Source organism: Camelus bactrianus, chromosome 33 (assembly GCF_048773025.1).
Source record: "Camelus bactrianus isolate YW-2024 breed Bactrian camel chromosome 33, ASM4877302v1, whole genome shotgun sequence".
Taxonomy (NCBI): Eukaryota; Metazoa; Chordata; class Mammalia; order Artiodactyla; family Camelidae; genus Camelus; species Camelus bactrianus.
Window position 1 is genome coordinate 18,960,816 of NC_133571.1, and position 26,474 is coordinate 18,987,289.

General features: G+C 40.0%; 1 protein-coding gene across 7 annotated transcripts in view; it reads right to left on the reverse strand.

The window, feature by feature from the left end:
- The window catches only part of CDON (cell adhesion associated, oncogene regulated), an 87,546-nt gene that overhangs the window by 26,152 nt on the left and 34,920 nt on the right, over positions 1-26,474 (reverse strand). For all 7 annotated transcript variants that reach the window (XR_012503880.1, XR_012503879.1, XR_012503878.1 and 4 more), the window contains exons 4-14: positions 25,277-25,423; positions 24,270-24,413; positions 23,294-23,581; positions 21,715-21,984; positions 16,518-16,871; positions 11,502-11,791; positions 10,016-10,190; positions 8,270-8,398; positions 4,674-4,877; positions 2,771-2,952; positions 2,182-2,287 (exon numbers count right to left, since the gene is read on the reverse strand). Coding sequence is in view for 4 of the 7 variants with exons in the window: in XM_045521693.2 (XP_045377649.2) it covers positions 2,182-2,287; positions 2,771-2,952; positions 4,674-4,877; positions 8,270-8,398; positions 10,016-10,190; positions 11,502-11,791; positions 16,518-16,871; positions 21,715-21,984; positions 23,294-23,581; positions 24,270-24,413; positions 25,277-25,423 (2,289 nt within the window). In the remaining 3 variants the exon portion in view is untranslated. The remainder of the gene's footprint in view (positions 1-2,181; positions 2,288-2,770; positions 2,953-4,673; positions 4,878-8,269; positions 8,399-10,015; positions 10,191-11,501; positions 11,792-16,517; positions 16,872-21,714; positions 21,985-23,293; positions 23,582-24,269; positions 24,414-25,276; positions 25,424-26,474) is intronic.

Here is a 26,474-nt window from a genome sequence, read left to right on the forward strand (position 1 = left end):
AGGCAGCTCCTATTTTGATGTCACAGAATCGTTTTGCCACCGACGATCTTTCCACATCTCCCCAGCTCTTTATGCCTAAAGTGGCTTTTAGGGACTCATGTCTTGCCTACTTTTCCAGGTGAAGAAAAGAGAAATAATCACTCTTTCATTCAAAAAATATTTTTTGAGCACCTACTGTGTGTCAGGTATTGTAACTCAGATGATAAATTTCTCATTATATTACAAAAGTAATTCCACTGGATAAACATTAAAAGGAATGCTACACTATTTATAGAAACCTGATATTGCGTATTAAAAGCAATTTATTGGGGGGAGGGTAGAGCTCAGTGGTAGTGCCTGCTTAGCATGCACCAGGTCCTGGGTTTAATCGCCAGTACCTCCACTTAAAAAAAATAAATAAACGTAATTACCACCTCCCTAAAAAATTTTTTAAGTAATTTATTATAAGACTACTAATAACAGAAAACTATATGCAGTATTTGATGTCAAAAAGTCGTAGGAAAGTAATACAACACTGTAAATCAACTCTACTTCAAAAACCAGGAAACATGTAAACGAAATTTCAGACAAGGGTTAAGGGCTAAGCAGAAAATAAAGCACAGCTGTGGACTAGGGGGGAAAACAGAACAAGAAGTCATAGGAAAGGAACCTTGGCCTGGGACAATCTTCTGACACGATCCATTAGGACATTACTATTTCCAAGAAGAAAAATCCTGGAGTGAAGAAAAAGGACCGTCCTAAAGCAAGAATCCTTTCCAGGACATCACTGAGAAACAGGCACCCAGCTCCTACTGAGCACACCAAAGTCATGCAGTTTGCTATCTTGTGAGAGAACCCACGTTAGAAATGTGTCATTAGAGGGTCACACAGCTTCCTTTCAGCTGCCCTCCCCCAACAGGTTGAGTCCCTCTTCCACGTCCCGGAGGCCTTAAATACTTGAAAACAGCTGTCCTGTTGCTGGTGAGTTGTCTTTTTCCCAACCTGACTGTGCCCAGACATTCCACTGCTCTTTTTGGACTCCAAGCATTCATTCCTTCCTTCAATAAATACCAAACACCTCATCTCTGTAGGGGTTGGGCTACAGCCATGAGAAAGAAGGCTCTTTCTGGGTCCGCAAGGAGGTTAACATTTAGTGAGGGAGACATGCTTTAAACAAATAATTTCATACACACACACACACACACACACAACTAAACTAGGATAAATTGCATGGAATAAACACAAAGCACGTGGTTAGAAAGCGTAGCAACGGTATCTCATGTCAATGGGAGGAAGTAATATTCAAGCACACAGCAGAGAAAAAGGGAGCACCTGGGTGCAGCCTTCGGAGGAGGGGGCAGGGAGTGCTCTGTGCCAAGGTCCCGAGGCAAGAAAGATCTTGGTGCACACACACACAAGGAGACTGAAAGAAGGCCAGTGTGTGAGGAAGATAGTGAGAAAGGGAGAGTGTATGCCACACAGCGGAGGTGAGGCAGTCCCCACAGGGCCTCAGACCACAGGCAAAGTTCTGGATTTTACTTTCAATGCAGTAAAAAAGGCAGCTTCAACCCCCTTGGTGCTCTCAGCTGTTTCTTCCTCTACCTATATTCCAACTTCTCAGCATCTCTAAAAGTGGACCACGTGCTCGAGATGTGATCTTTCTAGCACAGACTTCAATGGAAGTGTTGACTGAGACAGTCTTTGTTTTAAATGTAATTAGAAGTTGCAATTGATTTTTAAACTCAGGTCACTATGCATTTAAACAAAACAGAAAAGAAAAATTGTTTGCAGGTGAACCACGGACACAGCATCTCCCCCCCATACTTTTGTAACTGACTGTTTCTATAACCAAAATATAAGATACTATATATACAGCTGAGCCTTGAACAACGTGAGTTTGATCGTGTGGGTCCACTTATACAGACACCTGACAGTACACCACATGATCACATGGTGTGTGGTTGGTGGAATCTGCAGACACAGAGGAACCATGGACACTAGCACTAACCTCTGTGTTCTTCCAGGGTCAACTGTATTAAACTGGAAATATTATCTGTCTTTGGGAAAAATTCAAAGTGACAGTACATATACCATTTCATTTTTGACTCTATTTTAATGTGGGATGATGATTTTCACAAGATTTATAAACCCTCTCCCTCCAAAGCTCCTGAGTTAGGACTCCAGCTTGTCAACGGAACTTACCTTCTACAATATCCCTCTTGTAATCACTGTCATTGTCACTATCTGTTGGCCGGTAATAGATATAAAATCCTTGAATGGGAGTGTTATTGTTACTTGATGGAATGTACTAAAAAATAGAAGCAAAGACTTGTCAAAGACGAAAAGAAATGTAACTTTCACATCCATTAAGATTTATTTATCTCTGTGGCAATACTTTTTTAGTTTCATTTTGCAAACATCCTTGATGGCATTTTTAATTTAATTCAAAGGTATTCAAAGGTATTAAGAGCATTTTAGCTTGCAGAGGAGCTAAACAAAAATAAAGCAATATATTTCAGTAGGTCCAAAGACATAAAAGTCCATTGGGTTCAAAATGAATAAATCATGAAATGGTAATTAAGTTAACACTTAGATGAGAGCTGAGGAGACAGTCATTTTATTTTTAACCCTACTCCACTTATACATGTGCTTTTACACAAATATCTGTGCCCTCCAATTTCCCCTTTCTTAAAGTTCAAAAATTCGCTGTTCATAGCCTCAGGTCACAAGAATGTTAAATTACCATGGCCAAATCAGAAACTCTTCTCATTAGAGAAGATGTTTTACTTACCGTCCACTTCAGCATGATCTGAGTATCACTGACAGCTTCTGTGTACGCGATGTGAGGTCCAGTTATCGGACGGTTGGAAAAACGATTGGGGAACCCAGCCACCTGATAAGGACGTGATGCCGAACTCCGAAAACTCTCACCATAATGGTTGATAGCAATGACCCTAAATTTGTATGTTGAACCTTTGGAGGGGGGAAACCAGAATTTTTTAAAAAGCTGTAATAAGACAACTGAAGGTACAACGTTCAAAATATGACAGCTGTGCTGAAGGATCTATCTACAATAGCAACCTCTGAAGTCTATATGGTAAATGGATTTCAACCCACTTGTCAGCTCCTATCGATTGGCAGTGGCCGTTCAGTGCATGTGTTCAAGATTCCAAGACCTCACTGGGAGTCACTGGGAGAGACTGATGATGCCTGTCATGGAAGGGGGCGGGGAGGGAACAGAAGAGAGCACCCTGCTCTCTAACCAGCCTGTTCTACAGTCACACCGTCAAACACAGGACGAGTTGGTGTATCTGTGGTCACAAGTAGGTTCTTCTCCCTTTGAAAGAAACAACTGAAGCGAAGTTTAATCTGATGAATACCTTTATGAAGAGGCTCTGTGTGGGTCAAAGCAGAGTCACTCTGCTTCTACTAATACTAGGATAAGAGGGAGCAGATTTAAACTACAACAGAAGGTATCTGTTTGGATTAGCTATTAAGAAATTAAAAAAAAAAATTCTAAGGATTGTGAGTTTCTGAACATCTGAATCTAAAGAATAAGTCAGACTCCTAAAGCAAGTTTCCTAATAGCTCAAAAATAACCCCTGGGCTTCTGAAGACAGTGTCTTCTGTCTGTGAAATGTTACTCAGCTTCGCCTACATTTAAAACTGCCACCTTCTCCCAGCTAGACCTGCGTGTTCCTGGACTCATGTTACCTGTTTAGACAGACACAGGCATTTGCTACTAAAGTGCATTTAAAAGTCCATACACAAAACTGGTCATGAAACCTAACAAAAAAAAAAAAAAAAAAGTAATGAAGGTTGATTTGTGATCACTGCTTTTCTCTCTTACGGTTTAATTTCTTTCATACAGACTCAAGGTACTGGGGGCTGGAGGAGTTCCCCTGCTGTTGAATTTAAGTAACAAAGAAGTGGTAAGTGTTGTCCCAGTCCCTAAAACTAAGCACTGGGTCTAACCATGCTGAGATTCAGCGTCAGATCAATTTTAGTCAAATAACAAGCAATTTTCCTCTTAAAATACTCATAGCAAAACACACACACACACACACACACACACATGCACACAAAGTTGTCACCACAACACTGTTTCTGCTTATTTGCAATTAGAAATAATCTAAAGCCCAGAAATAAAAAAAAAATGGGTTAAGTAAATCACAGTGTACTTACATGGCAGATACAGAGTTATTAAAAACTGAGTTTTCAGAGAATTATTAATGATATTGGAAAATGCACATGACAAAATACAGGGAAAATGGGATCACAAAACAGTATGGCGTGATCCCTATTTGCATTAAAAAGAGAAAAAACAGTGGGGAGGGCCCAGCTTAGTGGTAGAGTGCATGCCTAGCACGCACAAGGTCCTGGGTTCAGTCCCCAGCACCCTCATCAAAATAAACAAATAAACTAATTACCTCCCCCAAAACAAACAAAAAAAAGAAAAAGAAAAGTTTAAAAAAAAAAAAAGCGAGAGAGAAAAGGCTAGAAGTAAATACACCAAAATGTAAACAAGGGCTGTCTCTGGATGGATGGGTTTCAGGTGATAATCTCGTCTCTATTTTCAATTTTTTATGTAATAAGCTCAGATTACTTTAACAATTAGAAGCATATAAGATTATTAAAAATATGCACCCAAGCCAGCACTGATGGTTTAAAGGGAAATGTTTGAATATCACTACCTGGCTCTAAGCTGCGAACCTCCACAGAAAGTTTGGAAGGGGGGATATCTTCAGCTGCCACCAGCCAATCGCTTGTCCTCATGCGTTTGTACTCGACCTTGAAGGCTGTGATGGGAGACCCCCCATTCGCCCTGGGAATCCAGGTGACGTACACGGAGGTCTCTGACGCCGTGGAGACGGTAGGCCGATCTGGTGCCTCTGGAACTGAAAACGGGAACGTTGGATAATCCATGGTATCAGAGACAAGAATAACTCAAACTGAAAGGGATCAATCCCAAACGTGATTGTATTAAACCTTCTTCACCAGACTTCTTGCCAGAGTTAACAATATTATGACTATCTTCCTGTCCTCTCTGAAAAGCTAGTGGGCAATGAAATTGCGAAATACACGAAACAGAAGGAAGGAAAAGGGAGATAATTCATAAATTTGATAATTAGCTTCGAAAAACTGAAAGTTAATGAGTAGGATAATTGTTACTGTCCTATTTTGGATTCATGGCTAAAACAGTGTATAAGTAATTATTATTTGGTGCTACAAGTCTAATAGTGGTTATCATTTATAGCAAATTTTCAAGATTATGTGTTATTTAAATGTTTTTCTTTAATGATCCAAGCTACAGAAAACACATTCAGCAAACAATCTAAAGGTGATGTTACATATTATTAACAGCCATTACTATTGTATCTTATCTTATACCTCAAGAATACAGGAACGCTACTCTGAAAAACAGACTGCAAGCAGTAAATGGAGATAAAATTTAACCAATAAAATCAATACTGATAAAAATGGGAGGAAAGAACGCTGCTCAGGATGAAAGTAGGAAGACAGGAGACGCAGGCAAATAAAGACAAGTGCTGTTGGCAAACATATGATCCATGAAATTGTAGGGAAAAGGGGTCAGAGAGCTAATGTCTGGTCATGTTCAGTTAGCCCTGCCAAGGGGAGGGGACGTCCTAGTCCACAAATGAGACGGTCTAGATTCTGAAGCAGGCGGAAACAGCAGGAGCAAGTTCATAGCCGTTGAAACCATGTCCCTAACCGTTCCTGCAGGCCCAGCAATCTTGTGGCTATAACTGGCTTCCCACTGGAGGAAAGGATGCTGATAGAAGCAATCTGGCCTGCATGACAGTTACATCGCGAAGCAGTCAGCTGCCATTCTTTACTTCAGTCACCTGTGGACTGTGTAAGAGTGAGCTGGTTCTCAAGAGACCGACTGTCTTTCGGCTGGCTAACCATCGAGTTTCTAGGGCTGGAACAGGAAGGACCAACTCTGGGCCACAGTTACACTACTTTGGTGAATTACTCAGGGAGCCCCGTCTTTCTCCAGCCTGTGCTGAGCCTCAAGCAACACCCCTCTGTCTCAACACCTCTTCAACCCGAACACAAACACGGAAGAACAAAATAATGTTGCAGATGATACCTGCATGGAGAAAACTGGCATTTTCAAAACAAACTGCTTAATGGATAAAAAAAATAGGAATATAGTCAAAGCAGGCAACTTTGCATGATACTTACTGTATTCCTTTCAAGTTAGAAAGCAATGGAAACAGAACGAATAGAAGTGTTAGTGAAGCTCTTTCAATGCTAGACAATCAAATAACTTCCTTTGCTGATTCACGAGAGGTTAAAACTCATCAAAGGACACCACAGATCAAACAGAAAAAGAAAGTTATTAGGGGAAAATCTCTACAGAGAAGCCTATTATCAATAGCACAAGACTGTTAAGGAATAAAAGGAAGAACACTGTACTTGGAATTTAAAAAAAATCAAATGTGAACTGTAGCACCCCCGTTTCCGGATGACCTTAGGCGAGATGCATAACTTTCTTGAGTCTCAGTTTCCTGATCTGTAAAGTAGTTCTGCTACCTTCCCCACAGGGCTGTTGTGAAGATAAATAAGTCCCTTCTCTATGGTTATGTCTGCTTGGAGAACTCCAAACTCACGATTTCCAGAACCTAATTCCCAGCCTTGACCTAAAAATCCTTATTACCCATCTTTGTAAATAGTCCCCAGTGTCCCCAGCCCAAGTCACTATATTTCTGCCTCTGATTCCACGTGGATTCAACTCCCTTACTCTGTCATCTGTGTCCCCCTTTTCCATGCACACTGTCACTATTTTTATTTTTAAGCCTCACCCTTCTTCACTTCTCCTTTCCCATCTCTCAAATCTTTCAGGCTTCTTTATAGCTTTCAGGAGAAGACTAAATTTTTAAGGACATCATACCAGGCACCCTCCTGTCCTCCTCACAGTAGCATCATTCCGCACAGCACAGTCAAACACTAACACCTCTAGTCTCTAAGTCTCTAAATAAAATAGGATGTGTCATTCATCCGTCTCTGCCTAGAACCACTTTCCCTGTGTCTTCATCCGGCTCTAACATTCTTGTCTCTGAGGCTTAGCTTAGGGAGCCTCTCATCTCACTGGGCCTCTCTCACAACAAGTCAGTGATTTAGATATTTCTCTCGCGATCCCACCACACCAAGGGTAGAATCTCAGGTATAAGGGATCAAAGTCATTGTCATGGGTTAACCTGCCTGTCTTCCCCACTGTGTTGTTACTGTTTCTTTGCCTAGAGCATCCACTACACTGCAAACCTATAGAAGGCAAGGTTTATTTTCTCTCTCCTGCTCCAGCATTTAGTGCAGTGTCTACCACAGGGTGTCAAGGTATAAGGGTTTCGTTTTGCAGACGTCAGTTTTATTCATATCAAGTTGACACTCATATACTTAATCTGCTCAAGGCAGCTGAAGTGGTCCTCAGAGGCGAAAGGACTCAAGCAAAACAGGTCAAGATCCTGAAGAAGCAGAGGGTTGTTCAAATGTTATTACTTGCCTTTGTCTGAGACCAATTCATGGAAGACTATAAAAACAGGAGGAGAAGCTTGAAAATTCTTAGCGCTCAGCAGTGAAATTTTAAGCCTTCCCTCGATGCCCCAACAACTGTGAGCACAGTCACAAAGCGCATATTATGTTGCGCCGGGTAGAATTGTTAGGTGTGCCATTTAAATGCTAAAGTGGAGTCTTTTGAAAATGTTACTGTGACATCTAAAAACAGTAACACTGACAAGATGTACCAATAAAGCTGAGGATGACATGTAACTGCCCAATAAACAAACTAAATCTCACTATAGGGACCAGCATACATTTTGACAAGTTACTAAAAAAAAAGACTTTCAGAGTTCAAATATAGAAACTGACACAACATTGTAAACTAATTATACTTCAATAAAATATATATATATATAGAAAAAAAGAAAGAAAAAAAAAAGGAAATAAGTAAATAAATAAATTTGGTTTCCTTGCCAGAGAAGAAACAGAAAAATCCTTTTTGTGAGTTATAAAAACTTAGTACCATAACATTTTGAATCTGGATTTATTACTTTAAATACCAGTCATGATACTGGGTCACTATTTGAATACAGGACTTTTTTTTTTTTTTTTTAAATGCTTGAAATTGGACCTAAAAGAGCTATATGGTAAAACATAATCTGAGGTACAAACACCCCCCCCCCCGCTTAATCCCCCAACTAATCTGAAACAGGTCAGTTACATTTGAAAGCAAACAAAATGAATCAATGAAGAGCCTTCTCTTTACCTCCACTGTGCCTCGAGGAATCCGTGAGGACCACGCCCACGTTGTCCGCCACCTCTGAAACTACAGGGCGCTTAGGGATGCCCACGGGTGGAGAGGAGGCCTGGGTGTTTTTTGATGATGCTGTTTTCTCTAGAAAGGGTAAAAAACATATACTGTAACTTAAGCTTCTGTGTATGTGTAAAGTAAGAAAAGATACTATGAAATGCAAGTATGAAACAGGTACAGAGATATGAGTATATGAACTTGTCTGTTACAGTGTCTAAATTTAAAACTTACATTGTAATTACTGAGCTAATCTGAGGAATTAACTTAAAAATTACTTTGTCTTTTTCTAGCACCTATGATTACAGTGTGTCTTTCTTCACCAGGCTAGCTTTCATTTACACACAGAAAAAACAAGTGGAAAAAGCTAAATCACTAGAGCAGAAGTTTCCAACTCTTTGTCCATTTGTCTTTTTACTGTACATATTGCTTAATTCTAAAACACAAAATTCATTATTAAAAAGCATCTGTGAAGTTTCTTCATGGGAAAACCGTCCTGTTACATTTTAAAATTTCAAGAGGCAAAAAGTGAAATTGGGTGATTATTTTAGAACCAAACTACATGCTTATTATTCAGTATTTGGAGGTCAGACTCCATAAACAACGAAGGACTCCTTATGGAAATTACCTCAAAGTACATTTCAAATAAGAAATATTCATCATTTTTCTGGCCAGACTCAGGAATGAGGTGAAATGGTCTTTTTCAAAAGTCAATAGACAATTTCTTCTCAGTCATCATACCTCTTTTTAATACTGAACCATATAAAATTCCTCTTCTATCCAATTCTCATCTCTGCTCACTGAAGTCTTCTTGTTCATTTATGGCCAAGCTACAGTCTATCCTTACCCTACAGCCAGCTCGTCCCACTGAAACATATAGCAGACCGTGTCACAGCTCTGCTCAAAACCCTCCAATGCTCCCAGCTCACTCAGGGCCAAAGTCAGTGTCCTCACAGGGTGGACAAGGTGCTGCGTGCTTTGGCCTCTCTGCTATCTCGTTAAACACTCCCCCTTATCCACTTACTTTGTTTCCATCACTGTGGCCCCAGTGCTCTAGGGTGCACTAAGTACACCCCACCGCAGGGCCTTTGCACTTGCTGTCCTCGCTGCTGGGATGTTCTTTCCCCAGATATCCACACGGCTTTCCACACACCTCCTTGAAGTTCTGCTTAAACTGAGCCAACTGCTGCCCATATTCCTCCTATACTCATCCCCTAATTTGTCTCTCTTATTAACACCCAGCACCTCCTAATGTTCTTATAACTCTGGTATAAGTCTCTCCCAACTGGAATGTAAGCTCCATAAGCACAAGGAGTATTGTCTATTTTGTTTACTGCCAGGCACAGAGAAGGCATTGGGTAAATACCAGCTGAACTGAAATTCTGCCTTGAGTTGGTATTTATGTATATGTCTCACCTTTCTTAGCAAAGGAGAAGCCCCATTAAGTTGGCTCTTGTATTGATCATTTTTGTTTTCCCTGTCTCCCCTATCCTAATGCCTTACCTCTCATAAGCGCTCAAAAACATCTGTGAAATAGTGTATGGAACAGAAGACAACCATCCAAATGTGGCCCCCAAAGGGCTTATAATAATAGACTTACTTAGTAAATTTATATGTAAGAATCTGTACTCCCCAAAAGGATACTTATTATTAAAGTGACACCAAGACAGCCAACTCCTTCCTCTTAAGGAGGGTCATACGCACCTTTGCTGGTTCGGAAGGTAAGCATGGCAGGTTGTCCTTCGCCAGCTGCACTCCTTGCCACCATCAAAACTTCATAGAGACTAGACGGCTCCAGTTCTGTTAAATGGAGCTCATTTTCACTTCCCGGGACTCGAACTGTATGCCAGCTTCCCACCACGCCAACACCATCTTCTAGCTGCTCAAGAGAAAACAAGGCCTTAAAAAAAAAAAAAAGGATATAAAGGGGAGAAAATCCTTCTATTCAAATAGAATGCAAATTAGAAGTCATCCAATTCCAGATGCATTTTGGGAAGTGATTCACCATCAAAAGTGAAGGAGACACATTCTCTCTGCACATTAAGACACATAAGGAGACCCGGAGCAGGAACTCAGGAATTCTCCCTGTGGAAAGACTCTCAACTTATGGCCTCAAGCAAATTATTTGATTCCCCAGTTTGTTTCCTTTTCTTGTAATGGAAACAATACTCCATTCTTACTTGGCTGATGGGGGAGTTAAAGAAGTATACAGTAACATGTATTAATGACAATATGTAATATATAATATGATAAATCAGAGTATCTGCTATGTATGTTTATGTGCGTATAAATGTTGCAACTACGCATTATATATTTCCAGCACTCTTCATGTCTTGACACTGTTCAGTATGAGTTGGAGGAAATAAATTAAAAAGAGATCCAGTCTGTTGTGTCTTGGTTAATGGAACCAAGAGACAACATTATGTGGAAGTTTCCATGTGGACAGAAGACCAGAATCATCAGGTTACAGTGAATAAACTGTCAAATATCACCATGTTAATTTTTGCAAATATTAAAAATATTACTATTAAATGGTGGACACCAAAGTGTCTTGGAGAAAGAAAATTATTTTAAATATGAGTGCATCTTCTCTCATTTCATTTATTAGTCTCATTAAACAAAGGGAGGAGATTTTTTTCCACTTTGCTTTAATACAAGCCTCTGGATGAAAAACATTGTCTGAAAAAAATCAGCTGAGATGATCAAGGTTTACCAAAATAAAGGACCAGACAATGTAAGATTTTAATACAGTTACGAAGGCAACTTGAAATGAAAACATTTTTCGGAGATTATAAAGGATGACTTTGTTCAAACAGTTGTTTCTAATAAGAAACTGCTTTTTTGCCAAGTAATCCGCATCTGCTATCTCAGAACGGGAAGGACTTACTTTTAAAAAAGTGGTTTATAGAGCTTTACACCGGAGGGTTTCAAACGTTTGATTAAAAATGTCGAAAAGTTACTGGGCTCTTAGAAACCCAATTTAAGGGAAATTATTTATAATTCATTCTTACTGCTTTTATAAGCTTGGTAAATCCAGCATGATTGCTGGGGTCTCTCTCCCAGACTCATCATCCTGGGACACTCTTGTTCTCTTTCCAGGCACTCCACAAATGCAAGAGATAATAAGCACGTGTTGTACACACGATGTCAAGGTGTGAGAAGAAAAAGATGATAAATGAGAAGACATTACCTTTCGATACTTCACAAAATAGGCGTTGATGGGCAGCCCGCCATCCTTCCCCGCCCTCCAGACCAGGTTGTACGTATCTGGAGTGTGGGTCTGAGGGGGGCTCAGAATGATGGGGGCGTCGGGGACAGAGGTACCACTGGCATTTTTCTCTGATGATGATTCCACAGCACTGGAATGTTCCTTCACCAGAAATGAGCTCAATAATCCAGTTTCAGAACCATCACTTTTATCACTCTGAGTGGGATTGGAAGGGGTGACTACTTCAGCTTTTGGATTTGTTTTAAAAGGAACTGTGAAGAAAGGGAGGAAGAAAAAGAGAGGAGAGAGCTTGAAGAAGTTCATTCTTTCAGCATCTCCTATACAGTGACCTAATTGCCCACATTGATACTGTCAGTACAATTTGAGCCCTGGAAGTTAAAACTGGTAACATTTCAATTCATAATTCATGGAAACATCTAACCTCTACTAGGAATCTCTTAGTCACGAAGGAGCAAATCAGCTGTATGAAAAATCAGCTATGTGACACAGTAGTTTAGCAGCTTAAAGGACGCTGTTCCCCCTGCTCTGCACCAGCATTCCCTCTTTACAACAACAACTCACTAGTGTAACCTCAGAAGATTTTAAGTTGGAGAATGCGGAGCTTTAACTCTAGTTGGTAAATGAAACATAATGAGTAATGCCTTCCTTTGGAAACAAAGTGAAATAAATAGTAAAGAAAAGGTCATGAGTTAGGCTACCAGCTCCTGGGTAGCTAGCCTCCAAAGACACCTCAGTAGTCACACCCTTGGGCAGTCCCCTCCCACGCTGAATCCGGGGGCTAGCCCTGTGACTCACTTTAGCCAATGGAGACGCTGGGCTCTTCCAGGCTTAAACCTTAAGAAGGCCCGGTGCTCCTGCTTTAGTATTGCCACCTAAGAGACCCCAAGCAGGGCTGGCAGAGTGGCCTGGCTGCAGCGACTTAACCCACAGACCTGTAAGGAAATACAGGAGCTGATGCTTCAAGTTGTTAATCTTCGGGGGTAGCTATGCAGTAGGTAAGTAGGTGACTACAACACCTACCTTCCACATGGAAGACACACCATAGTCAAGAAAAGGAAAGAAATGAAGCAAGACTAGCAAAGAAAAAGGAAGAAGTTACTTATTTCCAAACAAGCCCTCTTTCTGGATAGAGCTGAAGCTTGGCTTAAGAAAATGCCACTTGAAAGAAGGACAAGACAATGTATGTACATGTATGACTGGGACATTGTGCTGTATCCGGAGACTGGTGTGTCATAACTGACTGTACTTGAATAAAAACAAATAAAGATGACTGAAGAAGCTGTTGTTTATTTTCACAATGGAATACTACCCAGCCATAAAAAAGAATAAAAGAATGCCATTTGCAGCAACATGGATGGACCTGGAGATCGTCATTCTAAGTGAAGAAAGTCAGAAAGAAAGAAGAATACCATATGATGTCACTTATATGTGGAATTTAAAAAAGAAAAGACAAACGAACTTATTTACAAAACAGAAACAGACTCACAGCCATAGAAAACAAACTTATGGTTACCAGTGGGGGAAGAATAAACGGGGAGTTCAAGGTTTGCAGATACTAACTACTAAATATAAAATAGATAAAGAACAAGTTTATACTGTAGTGCACAGGGAACTATATTCAATATCTTATAGTAACCTACAATGAAAAAGAATCTGAAAAGGAATATATCTGTGTGTATGTATGACTGAACTATTATGCTGTACACCAGAAATTGACACATTGTAAATTGACTACACTTCAATAAAAAATAATAAAGAAAGAAAGAAAGAACGAACAAACAAGCAGATGGCCTTTCTACTCACTACAAAGCACACAGAATATATAGAGGGAGGTAAAAATAATTCATTTGTACTGAAAAAATAAATAGGTCGCCTGTATCCAAAAAGAATTTCTGAGTATGTATTGTGTGCCAAGCATTGTGCCAGACATTTATCAAACATCATCTCATTTCATTCTCAAAACAACCTTCTCAGGTAGATAGTAACACCCCACATTACAGAGGAAGAAATCCAGGTTCTGCGAGATTAAGTGACAACAGCTGGCAGAATGTTAGTGGTGCGGCTGCGAAAAAACGAGAGAGCAATTTATGAAAACAAACACCCTGCCGGCACAATAAAACCCGAGGACTGACAGCCTGGTTTCTCCAAAGCGCAACTAATGCTGGCAATGACAAGCCTCCTATTTCTGACTACTTTCGTGGAGGAAGGGAGCAGAGGAAACAACGGCTGAGTTTCTTTTCCACAATGAGGTCAGATTCCTGGTAAAAGGTGGGAGTGTTTTTGGGAGAATGACTCCAGCTCAGTAGAGAACCAACAGAAAAACAGGACTAACAGTGGAAGGTCAGTTCTCTGTTTGTTTAAGAGAGAGAGAAGGTGTCCCAGAAGCATCCTCCATCAAAGAAAACAAGACGCTAGTGGGAAAATAATAAAGAAGAAAACTAATTAGGTTCACTGAGACAACTTCCAAATATTGCTCCTGGAACAGCCGTGTTTACCCAGTGAGTCAGAACGTGGGCTGGATGTGAAGGGTGTGACCGGGAGCCAGCGAATGCAGAGATGGACTCGAGCAAGTGGAGGTAATTAGCCGCGGCTTAGGGCAGCGGAGAAGGACCTTTTTATCGTGTTTCGTGGATCCTCTGGGCAGGTTACCACTGGGAAGTGGTATCTGGCTGTGGAAGAGTCTGAATACCACATGCCTCAGTTTATACAGAAGCATGAGAAAAATCTTATGCTACAGCCTGAGTCTGCTGCAGAAGTATCAGAATTCCACCTGTGTTATTCGGGTTGCAATGAGATGTTTCCACCACTTTTATTAAAAAGGAGATTCAATTTTCCTCTACAATTCCCCGTGATGTATAAAGTGAGCACTCACAAGATACCAGATTATCAGTTACAAGGCCTTCACAGCCTTTTCCAAAGTTTCTTCACATCCAGGACCTTAATTTATTTTCAAAACAACTCTGTGAAATGGTCAGGACATCTACCTTTTTTAAAGGTAGTATTTTTGCTTGCTTGTTTGTTTGTTTTACTGAAGTGTAGTTGATTTACAATGATGTGTTAGTTTCAGGTGTACAGCAAAGTAACTCGGTTATACATATATTTTCTTTTTCAGATTCTTTTCCACTATAGGTTATTACGAGACATTGAATATAGCTCCCTGTACTATTCAGTAGGTCCTTGTTGTTTGTCTATTTTATAGATAGCAGTGTATATCTGTTAATCCCAAACTCCTAATTTATCCCTCTGCCCCTGAGGTAGAATGTTTTTTGAACTGGATGAAACTCTGGCTTTCTAAGTACTGTAACTAGGGCAATAGCCATGAATTAACGACTCTGTGTTGAGACCAATTAAACAGGGAACAGAACCAGATCTGCCAAAGTTGTTCCCACTGTGACCACTCAAACCAGCAACCCCACCCCCAAACTATTTAGGACCCCAGGCCAACTCCCGTTATAGTTTCGAAGAGTTACAACTTGCTCTACAAATATTTGTACATTCAGGACCTCAAAAACCCAAGGTCTCTGGAAAGGAAAAAAAAAAAGGTGGAGGAGGGAGCAGTCTTGCTTACTCCCCCCTTCACAATAAACAAAGTAAAGGCTGTCAGTGTGCTAGAATTTAATAAGGCTCAGATTCCTATGGGAAGAAGTGGGTTGTTACATGCTATTCTGAGCTTTAATAGACTCAGCTAGACTTTAATAATTATTATAGCGCATGTAAAAAAGGCAACAAAAGGACCACTCAGGTAGGATGCAGCTCATGGGGTTACTATACATTACAAAAATGGTATTTATCAAGACATAAAATCCTGGGGGTGGGGAGGAACTTAAAGATCTAAAAAGATGTAATCTAAACAAGTTAGCTTAGGGCTTCAGATTTCTCATATTTAAAGTGAGGCAGTTGGACAACTAGATATTTCTCTCGTCCCTTCAGCTATGACTATGATGTCCAAGCCTCCCTCTACCCTCTATTTACATAAAATAATCACACCAGCCAAATGCTACTCAAGCAGCGCCCGCATTACACCTGTCTTAGAGCTAACACTGTTGAGCAGAGCCATTCCTATTTTGGCTCGGCAGAACAGATCAACACACGCACACACACGTACATGTACACGTCCACAGAGGTGTATAAACGTATGCAACACTTAACTACCTTCTTTATTTGAGGATTCTTAAGGTTTACTAAAATTAGCAACTATTTCTTCCTTCCCTAAACACCACCACAAGGGATAATTATAGTTAAATAATAATTAGATAGTAATAATTAGAACCTAATCCTTGGTATTTACTGAAGGCTTTCTACTACCAGACCCCATTCTAAGCACTTTACAGGTATTAACTCTTTGAATTCTCACATCAGCCGTATGAGGAGGGTGCCTTCACTAATGCCCACTGATAGAAGGTTTGAATTTAAATTAAGTCAAATTTGAATTAATTTGAGTAATATTGATATTCTAATACCAGTACTTCAAATTAAGTCATCACCACCTAAAATCAGCAAAATATAAAGAATATTATACATTCCATTAGAAAAATAAGTTTGAATAAGATTAAGGCAAATATACAGATGGGTACTGTTTGACAGTACGGTGACGCTCTATTCCCAATGACAGCCAGCCTTTCAGACTCTGAACGCTATACTTACCAAGCGCCCACCTGAAAAATGTCTGCAATGTCATTTTCAGGAGTTTAGAAAACCAGAAGTATTCATGTCCCAAAGAGGTCAGACTTTGGGCTTTCTCCCAAATGACAGCTCTCTGCAGGACAACTACAAGCTTAACACACATATCAGAAGCGGAGACCAAGATTCGTCGGGTTCGCGTTAAGGCCAAAAAAGGCAGTCCTACACTTCACTGCTGTTGGTAAGAACGTATATATTTAGAGACTGCTGGATTCATTAAGATATACTTCAAATCACTTTGTCCCCTACTGTCAAAGGAAACCATCCACCCGAGAAGAACCTCTAATGGAAACTCACCGACTGTGAGGATGGCTTCAGCCTGGGCGGTGCCATGTTCGTTTGCAGCTTCGCAGGTGTACTTCCCGGCCTGTTCCCGAGTCATAGCCTGAATGTAGAGAGAGCTTGAGCCCCGCAGGGACGTGATGAAGTAGACAGGCTCCAGATCAGAACCCCCAGGTCTTAATAAGTGGGATTTTCGGGATTCAGATCTAAGAACTCGAGACGGATGGCCGGTTAGCAATCCACGCCTGTCATACCAACGAATGGCTGGAACTGGCAGTCCGCTGGCATTGCAGGACAAAGTCACAGAGTCGCCATCGGCCACCTCTGCACTTGCTGGCTCTGCAGTTATAACTGGCTTGAGTCCACTGTCTATTAAAAAAAGTAATTCACATACAAAAAATTAAGAACATTGTAGTACCTACCATGCAAAATAACTTCATCCAGTGGCATAAATGTTCTCAATGTCGTGCACAGGCAGCTCTCTTAGAAACATCTTCTTTTGGTTTTGTTTTTTGTTTGTCTGTCTGTCTGTTTTTGGTGGGGAGGTAATGAGATTCATTTTATTTATTTATTTTAATAGAGGTGCTGGGGATTGAACCCAGGACCCTCGTGCATGCTAAGCATGCTCTCTACAACTAGCTCCTTCCTCCCCCCGGAAACACCTTTTATACGTGTGTTTCTAAACAGTGCTTTACACGCAGAGCAGTGTGGTGAACACGTCCATTCACTGAAATAACACTGTTTACAATGTTATGAGCAAGGAGTGATGCAGTACTAACAGTAATGATTAGAACAAAGATATCTCCCTCCTTGTTAATTTGCTTCTCAACTTTCCCAAGTCAATAAAAAAAAAGGATTTTTCATAGTTGTGGGCTCCTGGACACTTCTGACATAGGTTGCCTGTCCTTCAGAAAGAAAGGAATGTATATAAAGGAATGTACAGGGAGCTTTCCAATAGGTCTCCTCAGCACATCTGACCACTGTAAATACAGAACATGCGAAGCCAAAACCTCAGATTTTAACACGAAAAAGGTGTAAAGGAATATAAAACTAAATAGTAGTCCTTTAAAAAAATAGTAGATACTGGCGGGGGGAGGGGGGTGGTAAAATCTGATTATAAAAATATTGAGAGAAGAATCTGTTCTGAATTATAGTTGGTAAACATATTTCTGACCATACACATGAAAAAAGTTTTATTTCTAAATGAAAGTGGCACCAACTCCTTCCTTTTGGTCCCAGGAATTTGGCAGGGGTGGGGAGGGGGGTATATTTTTAAGAGATCTCACAATAGGATACTGATTACAAATGACATCTTCTCTAGCATGTCTTTCTCCTTCTCCAGCTCTACTTCTTATGTTTGACAAAATCAGCCAACACTTGGCAAAAATTCAGAAATCTGATAACCAGTCTAGTAAGTGTAAAATGCTATCTCACGGGTCGTAACCTGCATTTCCCTCAGTAGTCATGAGGCTGAACATCTTTTCATGTGTTTATATGCCACTCATTTTTCCTCTTCGGTGAAATGTCTTTTGCCCATTTTTCTGTTGGGTTCTTTATCTTTTTTGCAATGGTTCAGAGTTCTCTATACACACTAGGTACTGTTCTTTCATTAGTTACATATGTTACTAAGTATCTTCTCTCAGTTCATTGCTTTTCATTTCATTTTTAATGGTATCTTTTCACAACGAGGACGGTTTAACTTTAATGTAGTCATTCCAATCTTTTCTTAAAAGTTAGCCTAAAATACCTTGCTAAAAACGTTTACCCAGATCATATAGATATTCTCCTATATTTTCTACAAAAACGTTGCCATTTTGCCTTTCATAGACAGGTCTTTAATCCAATGGAAACGTGTCTTTGTGTACAATGTGAGTTAGAAATTTGATTTCTTCTTTTTCTCCATTTTGATAACCAAGTATTGCATATCAAAACTCAAAATGGATATCCTCCCCCTTGGTGATCGACAATGCCCCTTAGGTCAAGTCCTTTTGGGTAAATGTCTTTTTGGTGGTCTCAGATCTAATATTCGTCTGTTCCTGCACCAGTGATAAAACACTTTCTTAATTACTACACATTATCGGGTATGCGCTAATATCTGGTAAAGCAAGTCTCCCACATTCTTATTCTTTTTCTTTCAGAGTAACTGAGCTATCACTGGGCCTTTGATCATCCATATAAATTTTAGGATCAGTCTGTCAAAGTCCTCAAAACACTGGTAGGATTTAACTGGAACTGCATAGATCTACAGAAAGTTTCTGGAAAGACCTGACAATTATATAATACTGAATTTTGATATCCTTGAACCGTTTCATCTTTCTATAAACCTGGGTCCTTTTAATGTTGCTAATATAAAAAGGTGATTTTAAAAAAAATTATTTATTTATTTATTGCAGGAGGAAGGTATTTAGGTTTATTTATTTAGTTAGTTTTTTGACGGAGGTGCTGGGGATTGAACATAGGACCTTGTGCACGCTAAGCATGTACTCTACCACTTGAGCTAACCCCTCTGCCCAAAAAGGTGACTTTTAAATTACACTTTCTGTCTGTTGCTGGTTATAATTGTTAATTTTACACAGCAACTCGACTGGGCTAAGGGATGCCCAGAAAACTGGGTGTGTCTGTGAGGGTGCTTCCAGAAAAAATTAGCATTTGAATTGGTAAACTGAGTACAGCAGACGGCCCCCTCCAGAGTGGGTGGGCACCATCCAATCTGCTGAGCGCCTCAAGAGAACACAAATGTAGAGGAAGAGTGAATCCTCTCTCTCTATGCCTGAGCTGAGCCATCCATTTCACGCCTAGGACAGCAGACATCAGTGCTCCAGGATCTCTGGCTTTCACACTTTGGTCGAGCCTTCAGCAGTCAGCTCCCCTTCCCCGCAACTGATCTGCATCGTCGCTTTCCTCCAGCTCCAGTTTGCAGACAGCAGACTTGGCCTCCATAACCGTGCGAGCGAGCCACTTGCTATAATAAATCTCCTCTATGTATCCTATTGGCTCTGTTTCTCTGGAGAAGCCTGGCTAGTACACTGGTATACAGAACAGCAACTGATTCTTGCTTACTGGCCTTCATCCAGCCACCTTTGCTAAATGCTCTTATTATTTCTAATAATTTGCCAAAAAACTATTGAGGATTCTCTATGTAGACAATCATAGCAGCTGTAAATAACAGTTGGGTTTCTTTCTTTCTTTCTTATCCTTACATATTTTATTTCTTTTTCTTGTTATTCTGTGCTGGTTAGAATCTCCACTGTGATGACAACTGAGAGAGATTTTAAAGGGAATGCTTCTAACTTTTCACCATTAAAAGTAATGTTTCCTGTAAGTTTTTGTTAGATAATCTTTATCGAGTTAAGAAAACTCCCTTCTTAACAATATTCAATATCTTGTAATAGCCTATAGTGAGAAAGAATATGAAAAAGAATATATATGCATAACTATGCTCTACACCAGAAATTTACTCAACATTGTAAACCGACTACACTTCAATTAAAAAAAAAGTTCCCTTCTATTTGTTTATCTAAGAGTGTCTAATGTGAATACTGGATTATGTCAAATGTTTTTTCTGCTTCTACTGAGATAACCATATTGTTTTTCTCCTTTATTCAATAAATGGAATGAATGATACTTTATATTTCCTTATGTATTACTGGAATAACTCCTTAGTCAAACTTTATCTTTACTGACTCTATTTTATCTTAATTTTCTAACTGATTTCTGCCTATATCTTTATTATCGGCTTTCTTTGTTTTCTGTAAGTCTATTCTCTTATTTTACTTAGTTCACTAATTTTCAGTTTTACTAGCTTTCTTTTATAAGCATTTAAGGCTATAAATTCTTTTTATGTTCCATTTTCTCATATCTCACACAATTTGATTTTGACATTCATTATCATGGAAAGCATTTTAAATTTCCCTTACGATTTTTTGACCCAGCTATGGAGAAGAATAATTTTAAATTTCTAAATACATGCCAATTAAAATTACTTTGTATTATTACCTTCTAAATTAATTGCATCAAGTTCAGAGAACTGGTCTGTATCACACAGATTCTTTGAAATTTGAAATATTTATAACTCATAAACAAAAGGTTAATTTCCTTAATAGATAAAGAACTTGTATAAATAAGAAAAAAGACCAACAACCTAATTTAAAATGGGTAGAAGACAATGAACAGGCAATACACAGAAAAGCAAATTCAAACAGCTCATAAACACACGATAAGATGCCCAACTTCACTCGTAATAATAAGAAAAGTACAGATCAAAAGGTGCGCTTTTTAAAAACCTATCAGATTGGCAAAGATTAAACAGAAATTTTGACAACTGTTTGGTGAGGGTACGAGGAAACAGGCAGTTACACGCTACTGGTGGGAGAATGAACTGGTTAACAATTCTGGAGAGCAATGGTATCTATCAAAATTACCAAGGCATATATGCTTTTATTCAGCAAGTGCACTTCTAGGAATTTATTTTACAGATATTCATACATGTAATAATGCAAATAATGTAACGTAATAATAATAATGTCACGCAAAATAATCTATGTAGAAGGACATTTATTATAGACTCCTTATAGCAGCAAAGGATAAGAACTAGCCATCAATGAGGTACTAGTCAAATCATCATAACTATACAATGGAAGACTGAGCAGGCATTTTTAAAAAGAAATGAAAATACTCTTTAATGTCCAAGATACATGTTAAATGATATATGAAAAATTCAAGGTAATTTTTAAAGGCAAAATTCAAGGTAATTTACATGAATGCTACCACTACTTCTGTAAAAAATAAATAAATAAATAAAAAAACCCAGATGTTATTAAATGCACACATACACTCACATGGTACATGCGACTGATTATGCACGTGCATACAAGGATATTCAAGAAACTGATAAAACTAGTTCAAAAGAGAAATCTGGCTGGCTGTGGGATAAGAGTGAGACTTTCACCATTTACCTTTAGAAATTATACCTTTTTTAAACTACATGGTATCTGGCAAAAAATATTTTAAAAAAAATTTTAATGAGTGTGATTAAATAAGGCTGCTTCTTCATGGAAATGCCTGCCTGCAGTTAGAAAGGAACATGGAAAGCGAACACACTTCTGTTATGGTGACAGGATTATTTCCTTTTAATAAAAATGATTTAATTTTAACCACAACAAAAGCCCATCTGTAAAGTAAAATTTCCTGATTATCTAACCTAAAAGCCTACCTTTTTCAATTTCAAGTCTCCCAGTAGACTGCATAAATCCAATCCCATTGTCTGCTACACACTGATACAGCCCGGAATCTTCCGTGGTAACATCACTGATTTTCAATCCATTTCCCGCAGTTCGATGCCGTGGGGACGGACGAATGGGCTGTGCATTGTGAAACCAGGTACGGTTGGGGGCTGGGTTCCCATGAACCTCACAGGTAAATTGCACCGTGGCACCCAGAGACACGGTCTGATCGTGCAGTCCTTTAGAAATTGAAGCATGTTCTGAAAACAAAACGTATCAATTAAATTCTAGCCCTCAAAATGTACTTTTTAAACTGTTTCATGAGTCATATAAGACCTCCTCTCTACCGATAACTAGTTGAAACTAAATTGCATTGTTTACTTACACTCTCCCATCCCCGGTGGTCATCAAGAAAAAATTAGAAATGTATTAACTTTCCTCCAGTAGGGTAAACCATATGTTACTAATACGTTATAGCCTCTTTGTATAGACCTCTCCATGCACTTAACTCCCAACACAACACAACAAATACACACACACATACACACAAGCATCGTTTCTAATCTCAGGCTTCCCTGAGCATTTGTTTCAGGTGATCTGTCTGAAATAAAGTAATCGTTTCCCTGGACTTCCCACTCAACAAGAGCCAAAACAGAAGAACGCTTATTTGCAAGTTTTGTTCTTTTGATGGTCAATTCTGTGTTGAGGCCAGGTGTATGCTATGTAAACCAGGCAAAAATCTTCCTTTAGTATCTCCAGCAAATCACTTTTTACCCGGACAAAGTAAATCACGTACTGGCACTTGTAACACATGCCCAAATTAAGAGATTTTGCTTATGAATCTAGCCCTAATGATCATGAAACTTTAAAGCCCACTTGCCGTACACACATTAATTCCAGTGTAACCTGTGTCAGGCTACTGTTGCGAATAAACAGGTGCAGAAGGTTTACAAAAATTATATTTACTACAAAACTACTTGCTACCTATGTTTTTCTCATTTTCATGAAAAGCTGTTTTGATAAAAGAAAACATTTTCTGCTGTTACACATGATAGTGAGATAAGTAGCCGGAAGGGAAGAAAGGAATAGCTTTATCTAGAGAGTAACACAGAAACGTGGGTGAAAATAACGCAAATTTCACAAGCCAGCTAAAAGAAGGTGAAAGCATTCCAAAGGGAAAAGGAAAAGAAACTGATTTCTTTCTGAGATGACGTTTTCTAGCTGGCACTCTCAGTTATCACTACTGGATACTGCACACTGACACAGCCCAGAATCTTCCATCCTGTAAATCCTGTCTCTCTCCTCGTCACTGAGAAAGAAGGACAAGGATCTGTACTGTGTAACCAGGTGAGGGGTGAGGTTCCCCAAAACATCTCAGCTGAAATGCTCTGTGTCCTCCAGAAGTACTGCGCAATTCAGCTGTCCTTTAGAAAAATGAAGCTTGTTCTGGCTTCTGGGGCAGCTATTTCTAGATAGTCCCTGCTCCATTCACAAACGGATTTCCATTCAAACATGTTAGACCAGAAAAATAGCCAGGCTTGAGGAAGAGTTAAACAAGTAACACCTTACCAAGTACGTTCACCATGTAGGTCACATGTTTGACCTCTCCAGACCTGTTCCCCACCACGCAGGAGTAGTTGCCGGAGTCCGCTGGGTCAATGCTGTTTGTGGCAAGATGAGCATACAGCCTTCTCCAGCTGCCTCCCAGCTCAGCATCCTGGCCGTCCTTCAGCCAGTGCACCTGAGAAGCTGGGACGCCACTCACCACACACTCCAGGGTCACAGGGCTGTGAGACAGGACAGCTAATGCCTGTGGAAGGGTGGGGTGAAGGATGTGAAAGCCATCTGAAGAAGGGCCTGGAAAAAGAAGGGAGAACAAAAAAAAAAATCATTATGACTACTAAATATTCCCTTTCCAACATCTTCCTTAACAAAGCTGTAAAGTTTCCCATCTTCCCATTTATTCTTCTTTACACTACGAGATCCTAGCTGGTAACTAAACTCATTTTCAGTTGAGAATTAAAATGGAAAGACGCGGTGATCCCTTAGGGCTACTTCAAAATTAGCAGTTTGGAAATGTCGAATTTCCCACAAGGACAAGGACTCCGACTTCACTGCGCTTCTGACTTCTGCTGATACCTCAACTCAAACAGCATAAGTTAACAACCAGCTATGACTTATCACATCTGAAAGGGAACAGACACATATTTTTTCACAATTCACAGTTAGCCATCAGTTTGATTACCACTGATACAAAGTTCTATCTTCTCTATATTTTCTTTTTATTTGAGCCAAGGGCAAAGTTCCCCACATGTATTCCACTCTGTCACCTTGACCAAAATTCTCTTCAAAAAAGTCATTATATTTTTAAAACGTGCACAGTGTTATTCTATAATGCATTTATTTATGCCTGTAATCTTTTATAAGACTTTCTCATGATAAGCAAGCAGGGTCTAAAAGAAAAATGAACTCTCATGTCCCAACTTTCTATGAGGAGTGCTTCTGAGGACTCCTCTGAGTGACCGTTATTCCCCCAAATACTTACGACTCACAAGGAGCTTTTGGCCAATGGGTTCAACTTTTAATTCATGTGTGACAGGATTAAAAGCTGCACATTTATAGGACCCCTTGTCCTCTAGGGATACATTCAAAATCTGCAGATTTCCCGAAGGCAGGATTAAGTAATTCTCTGAGGAAGGAAGGGCATGCAGTTAGGTCTTTCTCTTTATGAAGGACACCAGTTAAAACTAACAGAGGTTGATCATTAGACTTTAAATTTAGGCGTGACATGAGCAGCAAATTGGGGAAAATTCATTAAATGAAAGAATAGGAAAGTCAAGGCAGGGAAAAAAGAAAAGTGAATGGTACTAGAAGTAAGAAGATCAAACCCATCAGAGCCTCTGACCACAGATCACTCACTGAGAACATCAAAACACAAGAGGCACATTTGGACCGAGACACACCGACCACAGCCACCATCCTGGGCAGATCTCGGCCTACAGCACTGATCACCCCGTATGCATTCACATCTTCATTCATTTCTTCTCAAATATATGTCCTGAGAGCCTATTTCCTGCCAATGTGGCCAGGGGAACGAGTGCTACAGTGATGAGGTAGCAGACAAAGAAAGCTCTGGACTCACGCAGCCGATGTTCCAGTGCAGAGATGGGGAGGCAGAGAAAGGGGAAAATGACAAACAAGCGAATAAAAAGAGAAAAATATACCGCGACGGAAAAAGCGAAGCTGCGTAAAGGGGACAGAAAGCAACACGGCTTATTATTTTAGATGGAGCCTGAGGGTGAGCTTCTCAAAGGAAATGGTTTCTGAGCAGATTCCTCAATGGGCTGAAGGCGTGAGCCCTGGGGGGCGGGACTCGATCACTTCTACACTGATGTTCCCTTTCTATACTGTAACCACTTGTTCTCATCTCCTCCACCTGAGTCCCGAGAGGAGCGATAATCCAGTTAATGCGTTTTTGTCCACAGTCCCCAGCACACGGAGCTTACTGACATTGTTCCGTGGGCGCCACGGGCTTTTCGTGAGCGGTCTCACCTGTGGAGTGCCTCAGCCACTTTCCCCGGATCTTGTAGCGCACCTCAGCTTTGGGGTTACTATCTGGTACCTTGCAGCCAATGAAACCAGTACTTTTTTCTTCGGCGGTAATAATGTGCTTTGTTGATGAACCGAAGTCACCAAGAACTGAAAAAAAATTAAGTGCGTAAGTAGAGGGATAAATACATGCATGCAAATTTGAACTCTCTTTCCCAAAGGAAATTTAAAAACTAGAAACATCTGCAACATGGTGGTTGGTGGCAGCTCATCCCAGGTCCCAGAGGAGCAGGAACTTCTTATCTCAGAAGGTGGCTGGGTTAGAGGTGCACAGCTGGGGGCTGGGGCTAAGCCACGGCACCCTTTTCCAGAAATCGATGCTTCCAGGAGACTACAAGACAAGCAAGCTGTTCTAAAAACATTAGGGAGAACTGTGAAGCACAGTTTTTCCCGTTCTGTCAAGATAAATCCTTCTTAATCCAGTCTCTCATCAAAACCCACTTTCCCTATGCATCTTTATTCTGTTTGTAGCTACTTGCATTGCAATAAAATGGTTTATAAGAATGAACCTAGGACATCGGGGGAAAAAAAGCAATGCATCATTTGCACTATCTGAATACACTAACTCGGTCTCAGTTTCTCTCAGTTTAAGTTTAGTATGGATGGAGCTTGCATGGAACAGCTTTTTATTACCTCCAATGCTGAGAGCATTCTGCAGCCTGCCCCCAGGAATTCAGCCCTCCCGTGCGTATCTTGGAGCTGTCCATGGGTCACAGCTCTACAAAAACATTTACTCTTCTCAGTTATGACAAACTCACTACTCCTGGGGAATCCAGATTTGTTCTGTAAATAGGGGTGCCCTCACAAAGACGTTTTCCGTGACTGGAAGCCATCACCGTTTGAAAGGCAGATGGCTCAGACTTACTAAGAAAACCACGCACTCCAGATTTTCCGTAAGTTTAATATTCACTATTCCTTTCTTTACAGTCAGTTTTCCCACTTCTTTAGCCTGGTTTCAATTAAATAAATGAAAATCACTCTGAAAACCACTATCAGTCCTTGGCGTGATTTTTCCAGGGACTGCATGAAATAACTGCGTCAAAGCAAACAGCAGCTTTTGTGCTGTTGGTATTAAGGACTCTGAAATACTCACAGAGAAATTCAGATGCATGTTAGGAAATTGTTCTAACTCATTTCCATC